General features: G+C 37.4%; 1 protein-coding gene across 44 annotated transcripts in view; it reads left to right on the top strand.

Annotated features, from left to right (window-relative positions):
- Positions 1-22,591, top strand: part of RIMS2 (regulating synaptic membrane exocytosis 2) — a 534,102-nt gene that overhangs the window by 105,423 nt on the left and 406,088 nt on the right. For all 44 annotated transcript variants that reach the window (XM_075415724.1, XM_075415741.1, XM_075415702.1 and 41 more), the window contains one exon: positions 14,261-14,471. In XM_075415724.1, coding sequence (XP_075271839.1) covers positions 14,283-14,471 — 189 coding nt within the window. In that variant the 5' untranslated portion in view covers positions 14,261-14,282. The remainder of the gene's footprint in view (positions 1-14,260; positions 14,472-22,591) is intronic.

Raw genomic sequence — 22,591 nt, 5'->3', positions numbered from 1 at the left:
AGGATTGAATTCTGATCTTTTCTCTGGCAATGATTTTTTTTGGAAAATTTTCCAATTATTTGGAAAACTCAAGCATTGTCTCTCAGACATAGTATTAGCTTAACTACTATTTATAGTTTATGAGGCACAAATGTCTTATCTTTTCACTCATTATCAAATACTGTTTATCTAGATTGGAGAAATAATACTGCAACCCAAGTTAACGTCATGTTTTACTTCTGAGAAGTAAAGTTTGAGTTCAGTGCACTTTTTGAGTAAAGCAAAGGTAAGGAGGCATGGGTTTAGATAGAATTAGTATGGGGAAAATTGTTACACAGCTTGTTCATGCACTTAATGAAAAATCTCTCTGGGGGTGAGAGCATCTCTCTCCTTTTCTGAGCTCCTGCTCAAGACCAAATTCTTTTGTTTCTAGAAGAGGTTAAATTAGCATGATGAAAATAATTTGTGTTTTGGTCCTACTTCCTGTTACTTTTAAAATATGAGCAGTATGGAAAATTAGAGTCTTCTAAGAAATGGGAGACTGTTTCAAGAGGATCTCCCCTATAGTGCTCTTAGCAATATGGCTCCACCCGTGGTTCTTTTGCGGTAAGAATATTGATACAGTCAAAACGAAGATGCACCACAGCTAATTACTACCACCAGTTCTGGTGGTGATAATTCAGCATCAAGCATGTTGACGTAGTTTGCTTTGAGACAGCCATGTGGTGAACAAAACTGAGACTTGGCTATGCCAGCTTTCCTAGCATTCCTCAAATTTATATCCTTTTTGTTAAAAAAGGGAAATCATCAAGATAGGAACAATCCTGTCACAGAGGTAAGTAGATAGGGGCTACTTAATAATTGAAAAAGCTCATGAATCTTGTAAGCAATGTGGAATGAACTCGTTCTAATCATGATACTATAATGTTGGGAGGTGTTACATTTCTGAGCCAAGACAGTCTAACCTATTATTTAGCATGTATTTATTTTGGCTGTGTGTGTAAATGTCTAATGAAAAAATAGTTTTGTTTTTCATAGTAAGGATAAAAGTTTAACACACTTAGTTATTTTGGGCATTTCTAAAACTACATGTGTGAGGATAATGGCTTCCTTTTGTAAGTCAACTGATAACGCAAATTGAGTAACCTGAGTGACTGTAAGAAATATTATCTCTGCTGGAGAAGCCTTTTATAAATGTAATAACATTGCAATGTGCTTAATTGCCAGCAACCGAATTAGCCTCTTTTTAAGGTACATTTGGTAAATATTACATACCTTTAAAATGAAATTTAGTGTAGAGTAAATGAAAGTATGATTTATGAAAATGTGTAAAACATAAGATAAACTATGAAACATTTTTATGAGTGAATGCTTTGGATAGAACAGTAGTTTGTATACTTTTTAATAATGAGGCTCTTTAAAAAATAAAGGTCTAGTAATTAAAAGTATATAGGTGGAGCCCAGCTTTCTTAAAACTGCTATTTATTTGAATTCGTAACACAAACAGCATCAGAAAAAAATGTAAAAATAGCCAATGTACAACTATATTTCTAATGTTTTTAGACTAATACAACATTTCTGTTACAAAACATTTCAATTGAGTGAGTGAATCATGAGGAAATGTGTAACAGTAGCTATAAAAATCAGCACAGTTTTTAAATACAAAAAGTAGAATGATAGAATACAAACAGACTGTAAAAGGAAATTTTTATGACAGCCTCAGCCAAGTGTATTCCTCAGTGATTTAGATTTCAGGTGAGATTTTTGCATAGAGCCTGAACATCTGTGTAACGTCTGTGTCAATTGTGCATGACAAATATCCAAACAGGAGTCTTTATTTTTGCATAATGCTCATAACATAATAAAGATGCTGCAATAACTGCAAAATACTCCTAATTCTAGTTTATAAAGTTGTTTTCTGTTACATAATAAGCCATGAGATGTTATTTCCCTTCTGTTTACCAAGGAGGTCTGACTCTTCTTTCTACCTTTTTACCTGGGGATTTGTGATGCCTGACTGACTTACAGGTCTAAGAAATTTTGGTTTCTGGTTGGGATTTTCCAATACCTAGACTGCTACAAGGGGTGATAGTCGAGGGTGTCAAGATTCTAGATGTATATGGTGCTACCTTTGTGCCTATTTTACAGCAACATACACGCTACAGATTTTTCCTGTCCTTTGTGCCTTCTCCGATAGAAATTAAGGACAGATGCTGGTCATGAGCAATATGAGACTGAGTGCTGACAGAAAGACTCATTGCTCATATGTGCAGTTTCTGAGAACTCCACTGCCGCTTGTCCAAAGTGCTTAGCAGCAGCAATACGTGATGACATTATGGTATCAGTACAGCTGAAGATTCAAATAGTATCACCTGTCATAAGTTGTCTCTCTCCTTTCTAGTATTTAATAAAGCTCATGATGCATCTTTACCCTTAGATGTGACAGTTCCAAAAGTTCCCTTTTGTCACTATGACTATTTTTCCAAACTTGAAACCCAGCTGTCTTTGAGAGAATTGTTCTTTCCCACCAGAACTGGCAGGAATTGTTGAAGTGTAGTTGAACGTATCTGGATATGTAAGGCACACAGAGTGACTGCTTACATCTTGTTTTATAAAAAGTTAGTAAAAAAGTGTTGGCCATAAATATTTGTAATTTTTAATCTGTAATCCTGTAATTTCTTTTATTTACTATAACTGGGATGAAATTAAAATGAAATGACAGAACAAATGCCCATCTTTAAAGATCCTTTTCTTGTACTCTGCCACACACACTTCCTGGTAGAACTTTTACTGGAAGTTCAGCTACTTGCTCTTGATCTTTATTGTCAGCTGAGGATTAGTATTTACAGTTTCAGCAGTTTACCAAAGCAGCTCCTTTGGGACAGTGTGGATTGCAAACACAGGAACAAGGCCCATGGAACAGGAGATAAAATATTTTTAATTGAGGGAATGCAGCTGTGGAACAAACTTGGAGAGTTTCCATGGAGAGTCAGGCACTGCAAGATTCCCTTTTTCAGTTACAACTGGCATGGTTAATCTTACGTTGAATGAGACTTCAGGTTACCTGGGAAGTGTCAGCCTTGTCACGAGAGTAAAGAGCAGAAGGAAAACTACCACTTTTGTGTATAATACTATGGATTTAATCTATCTGCTTAATACTTAAACATTAAAAAAGGAGTCCTACTGATATTTCCAGTATAGGTGGAGAAGATACAGAAGTAGGTGGCAAAATTTGTTAGAATAATGAAGACTTTTTATGGAGAAAGCATGAAAAATTTAGCTGAGGATGTATATTTTAGAAACAACCAAGAAGAGCATGATGGAAATCTGTAGACCCATAACGGTTTAAAGAAGCTGTTTGCTGCATTTTTTCTAATACAGGAGCAGCTAATAAAAATGAGAAAAAAATACCCCAGTATAATCACCAAAATATTTGTATGAAAGTTGTGGATGCTCCTGTTGCAAGTTGGGATTTTAAATAAGATTCAGAAAATTATACTTAGAACCTTCTCAGTTACATTGAAATAAAACATAGAAAGGTATGAAGATACTCTGAGGTGTAAAGTAATTTCCATCTGGAGGTGTGAAGGTACCTTCCTTACTTACAGGCAGCTAGTCTTAGAAATGCCAGTTATGCAGAAGTTACGTAGCTTTGTCTGAATAATTTGGCTATTGTTAAACTATTGGAGGAAAGTGGCATTCTTTTTATTTTTAAATGTCCCTCTTATTTATTATGGCTAAAAAAGAGTGTTGAAAAAGTTCTGGAAGACTTGGATGTGTTACTAGATTCTGCAAGTTCAAACCTTAACTGGGACTTTCTAGAATCATAGAATCTTTAAGGTTGGAAAAGACCTCTAAAATCATCAAGCCCAACCGTCAACCCAACACCACCGTGCCTGCTAAACCATGTCCCAGAGTGCCACATCTACATATTTTTTGAACACCTCCAGCGATGGTGTCTCAACCACTTCCCTGGGCAGCCTATTCCATAGCTTTTTGTATATTACGGATCTTTAAAATACAAGAAAAAATTCAGTTAAAGATTAATTTTAACAAACAAGAAGGAACAATTAGTCACAAAGATGCCACTTCTCAGTTTAATCTTGCAATTAATTTTAACTGCTGCAGAAAAGGTAGAAGAAAGTATCTGTCTGTTGTTCTGAGGAAACCTGGAAGTGGCAAGTACAGCCAGGAGTTACATATGTCTTTTTTCCCTTATATACTTATTGTCTATCTTTATTGTGATATCATTAAACTCACACGAAAAAATGATAACATTAATTGGGTCAGCCTTTAACTGACCATATATTCATCTTCTCCATGTTCACTTTTTCTTGTAGCCTTGCACAAGACTATTGTGCTTAGCTGTTTTTCATTGCTACCTTGCCAGCAAAGAGCAGCCTCGCTGCTGCTAATAGACAAAGTTAATAAACAAAGGCTGCAGTTTTATTCACTACAGAGCCCTATAAACAGAAAAAAATAGACAGGTAATGTAATCCTGCCATTTCCAGCTAGACTTTTTGTCTAGCTGACGTGTAATCTGTTGATTCACTCACAGAGTCATATCCTATTCTGTTGTTAAAGCTGAGGGTTTTTTTTTTCCCGCATCCTTGCTTGTCTTTTTTACGGAGTTTCTGAATGTGTTAAAATAAACTAGATAAACTAGATTCAGTGACATGACTTCATCTGTAGTTACAAACTTATTTAGGGTCATACCAGATTAGTTAATTAATTAAATATGACATCAGAAGAGTGCAATGAGAGCGAGGTCAAATAAGTTGAGAACAAAATGTGGTAAAGTGTGAACAGGAAGCCTCTGCAGAATGCCTAGTAAATGGGGAAAAGAGAGAATGAAACCAGGGCAGCTTGAAGACCTCATCTTGGCCACGTCTTTTGCTGGTGAGAGTGGCTTACACAAAGTTCACACCAGCAGAGAATTTTTGGTTCCATTCCCCAGCATGAGGCAAATGCTGTTAGGGCATAATACGACATCTTTACCCTGCTCTCTTGCATGACAAGGAGAGGCTGAAGCAGAGATTTTAGTTTTGGGTGCTGATTAGCTTTGCTGTAGTTGGCTTTTCCTGCTTCAGTTACAAGTGAGCAGCAACACTGGTATAAACCAAAGGCAAGATCATTTAGCAACCACACTCCTTTCTTTCCATTTTCTTAACTCTTTTTCTTCTGTTCAGCATTTCAGGCACAGTCAATGTAATTCACTTAGATTTAGGGTACATATACTCAGAATAAAAATATGTTTTTTATAATAATTATTTGAGTGAAACTATCAGAAAATATAATGTCCCATGTGTATGAACTGCAGTAACTTATTTTGACTGTGTCTGTGTCTTTGTAACCTAGGATTCAGATTTTGGACACCTTATGTTTTTCATGAATTGCGTAAGAGTATTGTGTCGATAAAGAAATACTTCTGTGATTTGAGAAACCAGTAGTATTTTTCTTAGCATGAACGAGGTTATTTCTTTTGTAAGTCAGTCAGCCTTTCACCATGTTTGGAGCCTCCATGAAGTCCTTATTCTGTGACTGCTGTATTTCTTACGCTCTTTAAACATGTTCTTGTACTTAAACTTTCATCAGTGTTGATCTGTTCTTATTTCAGGGTAATGAATATTGCAAAATAACTTAAATATATATTCCTTAGTAAGTTAGAGAAAGGATAACATGAAAATCATATTTTTTTTCCAGTTAGCTCCATATCTAAAGCAACACAAATCATATATAGGTGAAAAAGCTAAAAATTTCAGAGATTTATTTTTACTGACAATTTCAGGAGGATTTACTCTCTATTTAGAAAAAAACCTTACAGTGAAATGTCTTGCTGTTTGATGCTGCTGAACATGGCTGTTGTTGTCATTATATGGCTTGTATGTAACCTCTTTTTTCTAACAACATACTCAAAAAACTAGAAAAATCTCTGTATCTGTTAACTTTGATTTTAGAGTTGGGGAAAAAATGCATTTCCCACCTGAAAAAAATAGTGTGGAGTTAATTTTCCCCTATGTTCTTCACTTCAAAAGATTAAAAAAATTTCGCATTATGTATACAAAGTGCAACAACTCCCATAGGAGACTGCACAGTTTCGAGATAAGCTTGGGAGCTACTCTTCCTGCACAGATAGTGGAAGACTGGGATTCAGGGCAGGTGGAAACTAAAACCTATGCCCCTTACATTTCAAGTAAATACCCGAATGAACTGGATTTTATGGTATCTTCTGTTTTCTGGACATTGTAGCTGAGAATTTAAAAGAAAAGGCTGGTGAAAGTTCAGCTAAACTGGTGCTTTCAGCAGGAAATCAAAGCCCGTGCCTCAAATGAAAAGCTATTTAATTAGACAATTCTGATTAGCTCTTTTCAATATCTTGCACTACTGTCAGTTACTGTAAATTCCAAGACATAGATTAAAAGTAGCATTTTACTTTATAGTTGTGGTTTTTAATACTTTCCAGTTTGCATTCTCCAAATATTTTTTGATAAAATTTTTTTAACTAAAGTTTAAACTGAGACATTCCACTTCGGTAGATGGCTCTGAAGTTAAACCTACTTACAGTAGAAAATAATTATTTTTTATTTGAGGAGACCAGACAGTTAAAATAATATGTAAATTCTAATGATACAGTAGAGATTTCATTTTGCCAGCAGGAAAGTTAGAGTGCTGTGGATTACGTGAATGTTTGGAGACATCTCTGCTGACATCTAGTTTCTGTCAATATTTCATTTTCACTGACACCAAAGCTGAAAACTCTGAATTGTGAGCGGCAACAAGACTTGTGTTGTCTGTCTGGGTATGATAATCCATTAATTTTAAACAAAGTTGGATGTGAGGTTCTTGTTTGAAGTTAGGCTGAGTCTTTAATTGCTTAATAATATTTCTTTGTCTGCTAGACGTAAAGTAGAATCATGGTCTTCTAAAGAGGAGTTTTGTATATGCCCTTTCTCATTTCAGTCAAACACTGGCAGAACTGTAATCTGATGATTAAGAAAAGTTCTATTTTGCACTGCTGAACATAGTGCTTTTTTAAAAAAGTTGCTATTCTATAGCCTCCACACATCAGTATGAAAGTATAACATCAGGGATTTTCTGCCCATTGATTACATGAAGCTGAAAATATATATGAGGTCATTGGTCAAACTTTGAGGTAGTTAACTATTTTCACAATAGTTTACAAAAAGCATGAAGGATATTTTTATTCCCCTGTTGGTATGTTAAGTCACTTCTTTTTTTCAACACTGCTGGGCCAGATAGTTGTTGTAGAATACTTTTCCCTATATTTCTGCTTGATTTTAAACTTCATTTCTTGTCTTATTCCACAAAGACATTGTCAGGTACATAATCACAGAAATGCTGTTTGAAGGGGATCTTTGAACCAGCCTCCCACCTAAAGCATGGTTATTGCCAACACTAGACAAGGGTAGCTTGAGCTTGTCTAGATGAGTTTTGAAAAACTCCAGGGATGGCGATCCCGCGGCCTCTTGGGACAACTTGTTCTGCCTTGCACTGCCCTCCTAGTGAAAAAACTTCTCCTAATGTCCAACCTGAACCCCCAGTGTGTCATTATAGTGCCTTTTGTCCCTTGTTTTGGATTTGTGACTACCAGGAGGAATTTAGCTCTGTATTTTTTTCAGGTGATTTCTGGATTAGATAGCTAGTTTCAGGCAGGTGTTAGATACTCCTTATTCCATTCCTCTTCACTTAATTGGACAAATCCAGCTCTGTATTCCCACTTTGCAGATTACATGCTCTGGGACCCTGACCAATTTTTTGTTACTGGACTTCTCCAGCTTGTCAGCATCCCTCTTGAACTGGTGGACCCCACTCTAGACATAATATTCCAGGTACAGCCTTGGCAGTGCCAGCTAAAGAGGAAAACCAATTTCACTTTATCTGCTACTCTTACTCTTACTATTGTATCCCCCAAATTTGTACAGTTTGTGATGAGAGCACACGCACCACTGGCTTATAGCATGGTTTCCACCCTATTTTCCAAGGTTTCTTAGCAGAGCTGATGTTCAGCCAGCGTTTCCTAACCTCTACCAACACATGGGGCTAGATGTATAAAAGTACCCATTCAGAAGAGAAACGGGTATACTCAGTGACAGGTTAGTTAGCACCACTGTAAAAGTAGAAAGCATTAAGTGTTTAATACAGCACGGGGAAGAATGTTGTATGTTACCAGATAGTTATTGCCACCAGGCAGAAAAATCATTGAATGAACCAACTTGGCAGAACTAAAAGCGAAGAAACTCTTTTTGAAGCCTGGATTCCAGCCACATCCGTGCTCCATGCCTGGGATTAGGAAATGAGGGACAGGCTACAATCAGTAATAAACTTTTTGAGAGAAGTGTAGCCAGGAAACGCTACACTTACATCTGGCCTCAACACCCTGGATATTTGCTTCATAGTTCCCCTACTAATGGGAGATTTTAAGCAGCTTTGGAAATTCCAGAAACATTTAAGTGAACTTTTGGAAGGCAGGAACAGCTTTGGAAATTCTTGTCAGTATTACAAATTTTTTTTGGTAAAATGGTGAAAGTTTTGTTAGCATTTGTGGAGGACAGGAGAAAAAAAAATCTGCACAATAAGAAGATACATCAGATTAATGAACTTGCTTTTCTTACTTGCATTTGGCAGTAGCTCATGGATCATGAGAGGCCCATAGATTGCTGCTTTTTGGTTGATACTGAATTTCTTATTTCCAGGAAGGTGTGGGCAACCAAAACCTAGCAGAACTAAATTAACTCCCTTCCAGAACAAAGCAAATATTCCAGTAGAAACTGCTACTTGACCTTCACAGAGAAATCTAAATGCTTATAAGCAGTTGCTTTTGACCCTGAGAAGTCCTATACACAGCTGTCTCAGATACGATGTTTTACAGTACAAAAAAGGCCTGGACTAGTCATATAAGCCTCATGAATTTCACCACTGTAACTTCCGGCAGATATGAGTGTGTTGCAGGGAACTCTTTCTGGTGAGGTGAAAATGAGCAGAGCTTAAATATCAATTTTCCAGCAGAACTTTTCATTATCATTAGATCTTTGCATAAACTCATGTCAACTTCTCCTTTTTTTCTAAAATTTATAGCAGGTATTAAAGATGATACTTGTACTTCTGGAAACAATGTGGAAAAGGAGAGAGATTTTGCATCAGTATGGATAGATCATAGAATCATAGAGTGGTTTGTGTTGGAAGGGACCTTAAAGATCATCTAGTTCCAACCCTCCTACCATGGGCAGGGACACCTTCCGGTAGACCAGGTTGCTCAAAGCCCCATCCAGCCTGGCTTTGATGACATGTGCTATTGAGGCCACTGTCAAAATACACATATATAAGGGTTATAGATATGCATTGCTGAGTTTTCCACTTAAATGTTCTATTACTGTATTAGTTGATCTAATTATCTGTAAATACACAACCAAAAAAACCCTATCACGCCAAAGAATAAGATCTGTATTATGGACGAGCATTCTGACCTAATATGCAGCTCATCTACAAAGCCTGTTTTTTTTCAGTTTCACAACATGAGTCTTGGCCATTTGCATTAAGAGTAACTCACTGGCGTATAGGGACTGGAAATGGTCATCTTGGGATACCCGAGTTCAGTTCCAGGCTCTGCCTTGGTACTGGTTACTTTCAGTTTCCTGGTAACTGAACTCCTGAGCCCTCTCAGACAGCAGTGTTCTGAGTAGAGACAGGAATGCAGACAACTTGAACAAAGTGGAGTTTTGCTTGCACTGTGTTTTCTGAAAAATATAAGCTATACAATTTTTACTAAATGTTCTTTGAATACCGTGCTATTCTAAACACCTAATTATCACTTCAAGTTATTAGTTTAGTTTTTGGCTTAAACCCTTGCAGGCTAGATGATAAAAAAATAGTTATTGATCTATAAAATAGATCAGAAAGCGTTTTTTATGGACTTCCTACAATGAATACCTTGTATTTTGTTTCTAAAGTGCATATTTACAAATACATTAACAACAAAAAGAGAGCCAAGGAGAATCACCATCCCCTATTGGATGTGGGGGGGAATATTGCCAACAAGGATGAAGAAAAGGCTGAGGTACTTAATGCCTTCTTTGCCTCAGTCTTTAGTAGTCAGACTGGTTATTCCCAGGGTAGTCAGCCCCTAGTGCAGGAAGATAGGGAAGGAGAGAGGAACAAACCTCCCGTAATCCAGGAGGATGTAGTTAACGACCTGCTATGCCACCTGGACACTTACAAGTCTATGGGGCTGGATGGGATCCACCCAAGAGTGCTGAGGGAACTGGCAGAGGAGCTGGCCAAGCCACTCTCCATCATCTATCAGCAGTCCTGGCTGACAGGGGAGGTCCCAGATGACTGGAGGATCAGAGCCAGGGTAACACCCATCTACAAGCAGGGCCAGAAGGAGGATCCCAGGAACTACAGGCCTGTCAGCCTGACCTCAGTGCCAGGGAAGATTACGGACCGATTCACCCTGAGTGTGCTCACCAGGCATGTGAAGGACAACCAGGGGATCAGGCCCAGCCACCATGGCTTCATGAAAGGCAGGTCCTGCTTGACCAACCTGATCTCCTTCTATGACCAGGTGATGCACCTAGCGGATGAGGGAAAGGCTGTAGACGTCATCTACCTGGACTTTAGTAAGGCCTTTGACACTGTTCCCTACAGCGTTCCCCTGGAGAAACTGGCTGCCCATGGTTTAGAAGGGTGTACTCTTCGCTGGGTAAAGAACTGGCTGAATGGCCGAGCGCAGAGAGTGATGGTGAATGGAGTTAAATCCAGCTGGTGGCTGGTCACAAGTGGTGTTCCCTAGGGACCAGTTTTGGGTCTGGTCTTGTTTAACATCTTTATCAATGATTTGGATGAGGGGTTTGAGTGCTTCCTCAGTAAGGTTGCAGATGACACCAAGTTGGGTGGGAGTGTTGATCTGCTGGAAGGTAGGAAGACTCTGCAAAGGGATCTGGACAGACCGGATCAATGGGCCGAGGCCAACTGTATGAGGTTCAACAAGACCAAGTGCTGGGTCCTGCACTTTGTTCACAACATCCCCATGCAAGGCTACAGGCTTGGGGAAGAGTGGCTGGAAAGCTGCCCAGCGGAAAAGGACGTTGGTGTGTTGGTCAACAGCTGGCTGAACATGAGCCAGTAGTGTGCCCAGGTGGCCAAGCAGGCCAACAGCATCCTGGCTTGCATCAGGAATAGTGTGGCCAGCAGGAGTAGGGAGGTGATCGTGCCCCTGTAGTCGGCACTGGTGAGGCCGCACCTTGAGTACTGTGTTGAGTTTTTGGGCCCCTCACCACAAGAAGGACACTGAGTTGCTGGAGAGTGTTCAGAGAAGGGCAATGAGGCTGGTGAGGGATCTAGAGAACAAGTTTTACGAGGAGCGGCTGAGGGAACTGGTGCTGTTTAGTGTGGAGAAGAGGAGACTGAGGGGAGACCTTATCTCTCTCTACAACTACCTGAAAGAGGTTGTAGTTAGGCAGGTGTTGGTCTCTCCTCCGAACTAACTAGTGACAGGACAAGAAGCGATGGCCTCAAGTTGTGCCAGGGGAGGTTTAGATTGGATATTAGGAAAAATTTCTTTACTGCACGAGTGGTCAGACATTGGCACAGGTTGCCCAGGGAAGTGATGGAGTCACCATCCCTGGAGGTTTTCAAAAGATGTGTAGATGTGGCACTTTGGGATATGGTTTAGTAGGCATGGTGGTGTTGGGTGGATGGTTGGACTCGACTATCTTAGAGGCCTTTTTGGCACAGAAGTTTTTTGCTGCTTGAACATGGATTTTGAAAACTACTCTATATAACCTTAAAAAGTTTATTCTTTGAGGCGGAAGTTGTGACCTTTACATAGATTCTTGTGCCCAAGAGGAAACAAAAGTGAAATTATTTCAGTATATGTGACTAAAGAATTGGCAAAAGACTTGTGCCTTTTATGCATCAGTGAGGCTGGTAAGCAAATAATCATGCAAACAAAGGCTGTAGATTATAAGGAAGCCACAAAACTGAATGTAACCTAAAATAGACTTGAAGTTTAGCATAGATAATACACTTTAAATGAAGAATGCAATATTTGGCACAATTAAAAGGCAGGCAAGGTCTCAGAGATTACATGTGTTATTGCTGGAAACGAGCCAGACTACCAACTACCAATTATATACTATTGTCAGTGTAAAATGTTGAATGTGCCAGGTTTCCAGATTTCTAAATTTTGTTCTCAACTTAGATCAGCATTTTCATATAAGTAACTCATGTCCTGCCCCATTCAACAAAGAACAGTCAACAGTGAAGTATTTTTGAACCAGTGAGAAAGCCGAGGAAGTCACTTACCCCTGACTCCACAAATAGCTGTTAGGGCAGTGATGGCCCCCATGTCCTTCCTGTGGAGGCCAGAGACATGATCCCTGTCACTGCTCTGCTACAGGCCAGAAGGTTCTCTTAGCCTGTAGGGGAGAAGGGCTCAAAGACAACAGAAAACATGCAACTGTTCTGTACTGAGGGACAGCCTGTGGACTCAAAATTGAACCCAAGAGACAAGAGCAGATAGATTAGAAAAACGACGCATCAGCAACACGAAATTACCCTGCTTTCCCTCTTTCTGGAAAAGGATCAGCGGCAGCTGAGGGCTTGAGGCAGCGTTTTGGTACACAGAAGAAGAGGCATGCCTCCACCCTCCTGTCTTTCCTGATGGAGGCATGCCTCTTTGTTCCTACAACTCCTCTATGGTATAATGAAGAATATATCCCTAGGAGAGTTTTCCTGAGAAAACAAAGCAAATCTCAACAATTTCTGTCACATGTGTGGACATCCATGGTGAATAATATTGTTTGAGATAATTTTTAACTGACTTCGTGTGGTAGTATTTGTTTTGGTAAGAGCCTCTGACACTTCTGATGAAATAATTTTGTATCAGTATTTTATATCTGAACTATATAAGAGATATAGTTTTGCATTAAGAAAGTTGGTCTCCCACATTTAGTTTCTTCTAGGAGGAGTTTACTCTTTGTTCTGTCTTAGGCTTCATGTGTGGTTTTTTTTATGATCTCAAGAATCTCTGGAACAGTAATTCTAAAGAAAAATAAATCTCTCTTGCACTTTTGATATTTTGACTTAGTATACTATTTCAGTCTTTCGTAGAAAATGCTTCATTTTGGGGGTTTTGCTTGTTTCTATTCAGGGAGCTAAATAAACTGCTTAAACTAGATTAGTAATCCTTGGATTGCCAAAATTTATGGAGAAGTCAAAGTTCTTTTTGTTTTCTTTTTACATTTGAATCTCTTACAATATGCTGTGTCACATTTTCCAGCATTTTCAGCAATGCAGGAGCAAAAAAATTTTAACTTTTTACAATGAATATTAAATTTCCCAGGACATCATTTACCTTCAGAAATAGAGTCTCTGAGAAAAAACTGCCTTTATAGAAGGTGAAATGAGTCTGTACGTTTGGTCATAGTGAGACAGTTTTAACTATCTTATATGGAGATTTGAGTATTGTGGCTCAGAAATACGAATGAAGTATGATGCCTGAAGAAATCATTGCAGTTCTATATGCACATGGTGGATGACCATGAATGTGCTTCTAGCCCAGTGGAAATGAAAGGTAAACTCTGTGTGTGTATGTATCTTAAACTACTGCCCCTGGAATTTACAACTAAGGTAGTCTTCTACCTTATGTTTGGCATGGTATGGCAGTACCTATATAATGATATGAATGGCTTAGAGGATTTCTCATAATTTGGTATGCTCAGGTAACTTGTTACATGCTTGCACCTAGAGCTTGAAATGTGATTGAAAAAGCATTTTAGAATCACTAGTCTTGCAGTATTGTTGGATAAATGTAGATAAACTATATCAGGAGAAGATATTTGTATCTATCTGGTGGAATTAAGTAAAAGTATGCTTGAAAGAATAAATAATGTTTTTTTTTCCTGGTATTAACCAGTTTATAGTCTGGTGTCATGGGCTCTTGGATCCTTCAGACCATGTTTCCTGCTAATGTATTTGCAGCTAAGAGCCGGTCACATCCTAAAGCAGAGTTGTTTCTCTTTGTAACAGCTAGACAGTGTGCTGTGTGTTATCAGTGTTGGGCCACCTCCTAGAGTTTAGTTATAATGATAAAGAAGTAATTCTTGAATGCTACCCTTCTGGAGCATCATAGATTAAATGTACTGGCTTTACTACAGTATCTGTCTCTGATTTGTGTTTTGAAATTGTTTGCAACTTAGTGATTGCAAAGTGTTTGTGGGGTTAAATAAAACAGCTACTAATGATCTCTTCTCTTTTGCAGAAAATTGCACCAGCAGTTTGAAATGTATAAGGAGCAAGTGAAGAAGATGGGTGAAGAATCACAGCAGCAGCAGGAGCAGAAGGGTGATGCCCCAACCTGTGGCATCTGCCACAAAACAAAATTTGCTGATGGCTGTGGCCATAACTGTTCATATTGCCAAACAAAATTCTGTGCGCGGTGTGGAGGAAGAGTATCTTTACGGTCAAATAAGGTAGGGAGTTATGGAAGTTTACTCACAAGTTTCTCCTAAACTTGGTATCTCTTATTCTTTGCTTATGCATCCAAGTCACACAGCTACTGAAATGGATTTCCTTTGAGGAAATAATGATACCTACTTTAGGGGCTTTTAAGACATCTTTCCTCATTTCAAATAATTTCCATTAGCTGATGGATTTGTGACTATGGCTTTTAAGTTAATATATGCCACATCACTACTAACAGATTCATGAAAATGCAGTTCTTTAACTGGAGGATTGAATTTTGGTATTGGAGACAGGGAGGTATATCTAGTGATCTAGAGATGCTGATGTTTTGACACTGATTATTATAAATTAGAGCAAGGATTTGTTTCTTTTCTGTTTGCCCAGGCTCTTCTGTACAAGATTATTGTAAAATTAGTGTTAGAACAGTATATACAATATATTATAGAGTTTTAAAATGCTTATTATCTATTATATATATGCATGTATATGATCTATATGTACATATAAATAAGCATATACACATAAAAATAATTTTAGGAAAAATCAAATGCACTAATGATATAGAGTTACAGCTAGTATACTGGTATTTATCGTATAATAACAGGTAAAACAGCAATCTGAATTTTTAAAACTTTTGATAATAAAGTAAAAAATTCAGCAGAACTGAGGTAATCACAGAAAACAGTTCTGAGATGAGTTTATTCAGCCTTTTAGGTAAAGCATCCACATCTGATACATGTCTTTCTCAGATTCTGACAGAAACTTGTAGAATATTTATGACAATACTCAAGACGTCTTGTGCTAGTCTATTGTGGAAACACATCTTTTGTAAATCAAAGCAATAATTTAATAATTTAATATTTAGTAATGTAAACATTTCCACTCTAATTTATTTCCATATATCTATTTTTTTCTGTAACATGTTCATTGCAAATACCATACAATCTACAAATATTATCTTAATCTTTCGGAAGAAAGGAGACAATTATATGAACATTAAATATTTCTTTGTCAAAGATTGATAGGTAGGCTAAAATAATGGACCTTAATTTTTTTTGACAAAATATAAAATAATCTGCTCTTTTCTGATGATTAAAGTAACTGAGATTATGTGTATTTCTCTCAAACTGCCTTGACTTTGTTAAAATAATTTTAAAATTTTGTCATCAGGAAGCTCACATATTGTTATTATTTTTTTTAACTAACTAAATCATGCTGCCAGTAATAAGATATATAATGATTTCTGTATTAAATTCATCTAATTATAAAAGGCAATCGGGATGGATATTGGAGTCATTACTTCCACATACTTAAAAACAGAAAAAGTCACATTTAGATATTTACATTGTCCTTGGGATGGATCATGTGAACTTGGCAGATATTTTTCTGACCTCTCATGACAGATTTCCAGTCAGATTCTTCCACACCCTCCTAGGTCATTTGTTCCACTCCTTCACCATGCTCACCATAGAAAGCTTGTCTTACTGTCTAATACAAATATGTCTTTCTGTAAACTGACTTCTGCACTCGGTATTATGAGTCTGTTCTGCAATTCTTCTCAGCTGGGTTTTTTTCTACTACTTTTGATGGTTTAGTGCAATAAATAATCTTTTCTGTCTCTCATTCATTTCTGTTCTAGATAATTTAAGAATATGCTGGACAGAACATGTCTAGACAGAGCCTCTGTGAAGCTTCACTCGTGATACCTCTCCCTTAAAAGACCCTGGTTTTATTCCTGTTCTTCTTGTCTTTTCATCAACTAAATTCTCTCATGGATGAATTTATTCCTATTCCATGGCAGCTGAGATTCTTTAAAAAACTGAAAGCCCAACTCAGCAGTATGAACAAATCCCATTTACTCACTTCCTCTGTGACCCCTTGGAGGAGTTCTAATATATATAACAGACATGAATTCCCTTTATTAAAGCCATTCTGACTTCTCCACATTTTATCATCATTTATTCATATGCTTGCTAATTTTATTCTGTATTTCGGTTTCATCAAATCTGTCCAATGTGGATGTCAGACTCGCTTGTCTATTATTCAGTTGATCTGACACTGAAATTCCTTAAAAATGAATAAACTGGCATCATATTTGCCACCTTTTTTTCTTCTTGTCAGTGAAAGACTCTATATTACAGTTAATAGTCAGATGTTTTAGACTTGTGATGGTTTACGCTGAATATCATCTGATTTAAAAAATTTGTTACTGTTTTTCTGTGGACTCGCTTTTTAGCTTCACTTTCTGAAAGATCAGTTTGAAGTATAACCTCCAGTTTATTCTGCATAAAATAATATTGTAGAGCAAGTAGCTCTCTAATCACCAAGAACATGAATACAAAAGATTTAGTTCAGACAGACTGTGGCAGTCTCCTATTTATGATCTGGTTTATGCCTACACACATTATTCCATGAAAAATATTTTTGGTCTACCAGAATTTACCATAATTAATTATTTTCTGTTTCCCTTAATGGATAATAACTTCCTGTTTTAACCATGTTAGATTTTCTTTGGTCTTTGTAGATATTTTTTGACAGGTTATGTATCTTTGGTTTAGACCTTGTATAGGCTGAGTCTTAAAATGTCTGAAATACTCTTCAATGGAGCTGTTTGATCTGTTTGGGATCTTTTTCATAATATCAAGTTTTAGGCCAAATTCATGCCATTTACATCAGTTTCTGCTACTAAATAGTTTAGTACAGACCAGTGTTAGCAGCATGCATCTCAGAAGATGTAGAGTTGCAAAGAACGTTCCTCTTTTAAAGGTCACAAGCAGGACTACTGCTTAAAAAGTTCATGGTCATGAGTAGGAGCAGAGCCTGGAAGTGTTTGATTATTGTCAGAGCATTAGATTAGGATTCTCAAAATGATTGGATGATGCATGCCTTTTCCAGTTTAATTATACTGCCTGAAATATAAGTATTAAAATTCAGTTCAAGTTGTACAAAAACTATCATTATCTGGGAGTTCCTTCTATATCAAACAAATAAAACTAATAACAGTGGTGCGGCTGCTTCTGTACTGCTAATTATCTTAGTGAATGGAGTATTCAGGCAGGATGGGGGCTTAAATTTCATGGGGATAAGGGACCTTGAACTATCCTCTTTTATGTTTATGAACAATTTCAGATTGATTAAAACTGAAATAAAAGATCACATGACAGCAAGCAGTAATTGTTCTTAGTAATATAGGTACTACTGATATACAGAATATACTACTGTTCTTTTTAAATTACATACTGATATACATAGGGAAATGCACACTGAATGAGACAGTAGGCAACAGAATGAGGTTTATGCATCTGAGAAATTTACATGCTAAAATATTGGACAAATACAGCTTCTAGATAGATACAACTTTTGTATGCAGTGAGTATAAATTCCAACAGCTCAGAATGCCAGTTCAGTGAACCATCATTTGACGTGTAGAGGAAGAAAAAAATACCTGTCTGAAAATTTCATTTGATGCATGCCAAATACCTTTTTTCAGAGTGTTTGGCTACTGCTATCACTTGCAGCCGCTGAAACATCCTTCTCTCTTTATCTTTGAACATCAAAAGTAAGAGATCTTCAACTGTTTTCGTAGGACCCATCAACTGTGTGTGAAACATACAGGGTGTAAGTTAAGTAGGGAACTTCTCTTGGCTCCGTCTGGTTCTGTGAAAGTTTTGCATTCTGATTATTTCTCTGGGGCTGTGTTTGATTTTCAGAAAACCATCAAGTTGTCTTTGTTGAATGATTCTAACTTCAGATCTTGCAGTGTTACCATCTATATGGAGTCACAAACAAAAATTTTAGCATGTTTGTGCTAATGCGTAATCCATTTCATTCTTATGACAATAGCAAGCACCAAATAATTAGTTTGCCACAATCAGGATTTCTAAGTCACTAGAATTTGGGACAAACCAAATAATTTCCTATTGCATACAAATAAGTTGGTCCTTTGGAGACATGGTTTGATTCTGCATTTCTCTAGAAAAGACGTGTAACAATACAAATTTGAGGAAAGGACTTCTCTAAACCAGTTTTTTTTTTTTCTTTTTTCTTTTTAGTTTAGCCCATGTAACACCTGTAAAATCTGATAACCTACAACTGTATTCATCTTTCTGGAGAATCTCAGCACAAGTGGCTCTGAAAGAGAGGAAAGTCAGCTACTAAATCATTCCAAAGACAATCTCACATTTAGAAGCTGTAAATAAACAACCGGAGGCTGTAGAAGTTATACTTCTGATGAATTTCACATCTCAGTCTCTCCATGAATAGAATAGAGTTTGTATTATTAAATATACTAAAGACTTCCAATTTGAAATCTAGCCCTGTTTATACGAAAACAGTGTTAATACCATCTATGATTGTTGAGACATCTCTAAACAACTATCAGCTCCAGTTCATTTGAGATGATCAACCTCTCTATTCTTTCGAAAGTTACACCCAAACTTACCAAGACTGCAGTTCAGCTAGTAAACGTCATGAACCTTAGTAACACTCGTCCCTCCTCCCCTGAAAGGAGGTTTGGCTGCCTGTGCTCGCGGGCGGCTCTGGTGTGGTGCACCCAGGACCAGCCTTATGGAAGGAGCTGTGTGAGAAGGGGCTGCAACGAGCCCCTCCAGCCCCTCGCCTGTGAGCTGCTTTTCGGCTCAGGCACTCGGCCTCGGTCCCTGCCAGAGCCTGCCACTGCCTGTCCGGGTCCCTTGCAGACCCGGGTCCATAGGCTTGGCTTCCAGTCTGCTCTTGGCTCTGCCTCATCACCAGGGATCTGCTGGAGACCTGGATTCTTTGCCTACCCCAGTGACAGTCCTAGGCCCTACCCTGCTCCCCTTGCATGTCTGCTGTGGGACAAAATGCGGTGGGTGGGGCCAAGACCTGCCTCACGTCACCCCTTGTGCCCTGGTCCTGACCTGGCCAAGCTGCTGACCCTGCTTGGGCCTGGACAGTGTCGAAGTGGCACGCTCTCCCAGCAAGACACTTCTTCAAATTGCTGTGTTTAATACTAAGAGTACAAGCCTTGCCACAACTGTCATTGTGAACTGGGAGATGTTGCTCCTTTCCAGCCTGCAAACTTTTCCTGCAAACTGATGCCTAGCAGAACTGATATTCAGAATCTGCATTGCTGTATTGACAGCTCAGGTTCTTTTGATTCCTCAAAAGCGCCCTGTGATTTTAATGCAAACTATGTGGATATGATAATTCTCTTCAGATGACAACTGTGAAATCTGTTTGTTATTAATTTTATTTATTTGAAACTATTTTCATTTGGTAGCTGTTTTGAACCTCATTAAACAGCAAATGATGGTGTCATTTTCCATGGAGGCTGGGCACGTTTGAACTCTTCACTCTCAAAGTTTTCAAAAGCCTTAGGCCTTATTATTATCATGACACAATGAAGAACAGATAATTTTAGACAAACCGATAATTTTAGGCACTTAAGGTGAAGAAATACTGGCTTGAAGAGAGGGCTTTGGCTCATGTAGTCAGAAGCCAGATCGACCTCCTAACAGATTTTTTTTTTTTTAAAGGATAAGGTATAGATATTGACTCATTCTAGGTTTATTTTGAATATGGAATGGAATTCCAGTCTTTTTGCTAACATTTCTGTGTGTCTGGAGATTCATGGAGTTAAGGCCTTTCCCCATAAAACAGATACTAAAATATACTTGCATTTCCATGTGGAACAGAAAAAAATGCCACTGAAGTCTGACCTATTTGTTGCTTTTTTAGCATCGGTTCTTTGAGAACTGAATTGAATTATTTCCTAAATGTCTTTGCTTTTGACATAACGGACTAGACTCTCTCTCATATAGTCAGTCATGTCACTACTTACATGTACTGCTATGAACTCTACATCTTTTGACAGTGGTTTCGGGGAGGCAGCTGAGAAGCTAGAGGTAGTCCTAGGTGTCTAGTAAAGTGTGATGGCTTATGGTGAACTTCATGTTATCTTTATATGTCATAGCCTGTTTCTGAAGAGACTCTTCATCTTGGAGATTTTTCAACATAGGTAGACTGTGTGAACCAAGTCTTGATTACTGTTATGATCACAGTGTGAATAACAGGATTTGGACTCCTAACTGCCCGTTCAAAGCCACCAATTTTAGGAATTACTGCTTTGTGTTGGAAAGCTTACACTTACATAGTGAAGGGTTTGAGACTCTTCATTATGGCATTCATTTCTGAGATAAATCTTTTATCTTCTTTTAATATATAGTTTATAAATACGTATATTTATGTTATTTTTATTGTTGCCCAAGTGGTGCTTATAGTTTGGGATACTATTGGAGCTAATGGAGAGTGAGACTTCTGTACTGATCAGGTCTTTGATATGTGAGAATTGCTAATTAGACGTGATTTCCACTATTATACTCTGAGGTTTTAGGAAATGTGAGTTGGTATGTTCTCCTTGCTTACAATCTTAGGATGCATTTAGTATGTATTTTATTTTTTCTGTGATTAAAGTTAAGTTTGTTTTTTGGAAACTCTTGGTTTGAGCGCAAATTGAGGTTTGGCATAATGAGACAGTGATAGAACAGTATTACCAGATCAAGATTAATGAGCCAATAGTTTCTAACATTAGAACTTCATGGCACAAGAGTAAGTATTAGAAAAACAATCTCAAAACTCTTAAAATGTCCTCTGTGGAATTTATATGAGTGTTGTAGTGAAAGTCGGTTTCTGTCTTTTAATTTTTTTATTTCTGAGTTGTCTCTGTTACTGGTTTTTATGTATACTCCATTATGTTGTCATCTGAATTTACTTTTCTTGTAAGCATTTACATTTCTTCTTGTGTATTATGGTTTTACTCCTCATAAGTGTTTAAAAATCCTCATATCTTGGGTGAAAACTGCTGAGGGAAAAAAATAAATTAGAACATAATTCACAGTATGAAGAGGTGCAGATCATCTGTGTGTTTGCAGAAGACTATTAGAATAACTAGTAAGTGAAATTTTCTATACAGAATTATTGCTTATGATTTGGCTAGACTGGAATACTATGTTTGAACAGCATAAAAGTAATCAGGACAATGGATAAATCATATTAGTCATTATTTTTGGAATAGAGATAAATTTGGGAAAGAAATCCACATGAATGACAAAACAATGTTTCAATATATGTAGGTGGATTGTATGCAGGAGAAAATTATTTAGAAAGGGTAACATACCTAGATTTTCTTCGTGAGTGAGGAAAAAGTATCATAGAATAATTGGGTTGGAAAGGACCTCTGGAGGTCATCTCATCCAACCTCTTGTTCAGAGTGTTGAATTACACGAGTTTTCAGTGGTTTAAATTTGGTTTTGAATCTTCAAGGATGGAGATTCAGCAACTGCTCTGACCAACCTGTTCCAGTGCTTGGCCACTCTCATGATGAAAAAATAGAGGAAAAATTTCCTTTTATCTAGTCTTCATTTCCCATGTTCCAACTTGGATTTTTTGCCTTTTATCCCATGCTTCAATGTGTATCTTTCAGGACAACACTGCACATAATACTTCTTGTCATCAAATGGCCAAACTATGGGTCTTGTGTACTGAAAATTATAAGGAAATAGCATAACTTGTAAGAATTTTCTTGAAACATTATGGTCCTTATTTATAATCTGTTTTAAAATTTCAGGGATAGTAGTGCTGTGCAGAATATGAAAAACAGAAGGTGAAACTGAAGGCATTAAAAGTTATTAAGACATAAAGAATTGTGCTAGAAACAGATGGGCAATTCTGCTCTAAAGAATAGTCAGCCTAGGCAGGTAGAACAGTAATATAAGCTATACGATATAAAAATCAAATAATCAAACAATAAAGATGCTTTGCATCTCAAAGTTTGTTTTCTTAAGGATCTTGCTACTTTTAAAACTGTAGAAGTCTCAACCTCTTCTATTTAATATTTACATTTTTCATTCATTATCGAATCTTTTGAAGATGTTTCTGTTTTCTAGTTTGAAATCTCACTGTGTCATTTCCCATTTTTTCCATGAAACCTGCTACCTTTACTTTTTTCTTCAGTTTAATCTATTTAAAATCTTTATCTTTGTCATCTTACCTACTGTGTCTTTTTCGAGTTTATTTATTTTCTCAAGTAATTTTGTTTTAAAATTTTATTTTTAATTGCTGTTTGCATTCTTAAAGTGGGGAGCTGGAC

The sequence above is a fragment of the Opisthocomus hoazin genome, chromosome 3, assembly GCF_030867145.1.
Source record: "Opisthocomus hoazin isolate bOpiHoa1 chromosome 3, bOpiHoa1.hap1, whole genome shotgun sequence".
Lineage (NCBI taxonomy): Eukaryota > Metazoa > Chordata > Aves > Opisthocomiformes > Opisthocomidae > Opisthocomus > Opisthocomus hoazin.
The sequence above is the reverse complement of the archived record's forward strand: the minus strand, read 5'-3'. Positions and strand labels throughout refer to the sequence as shown.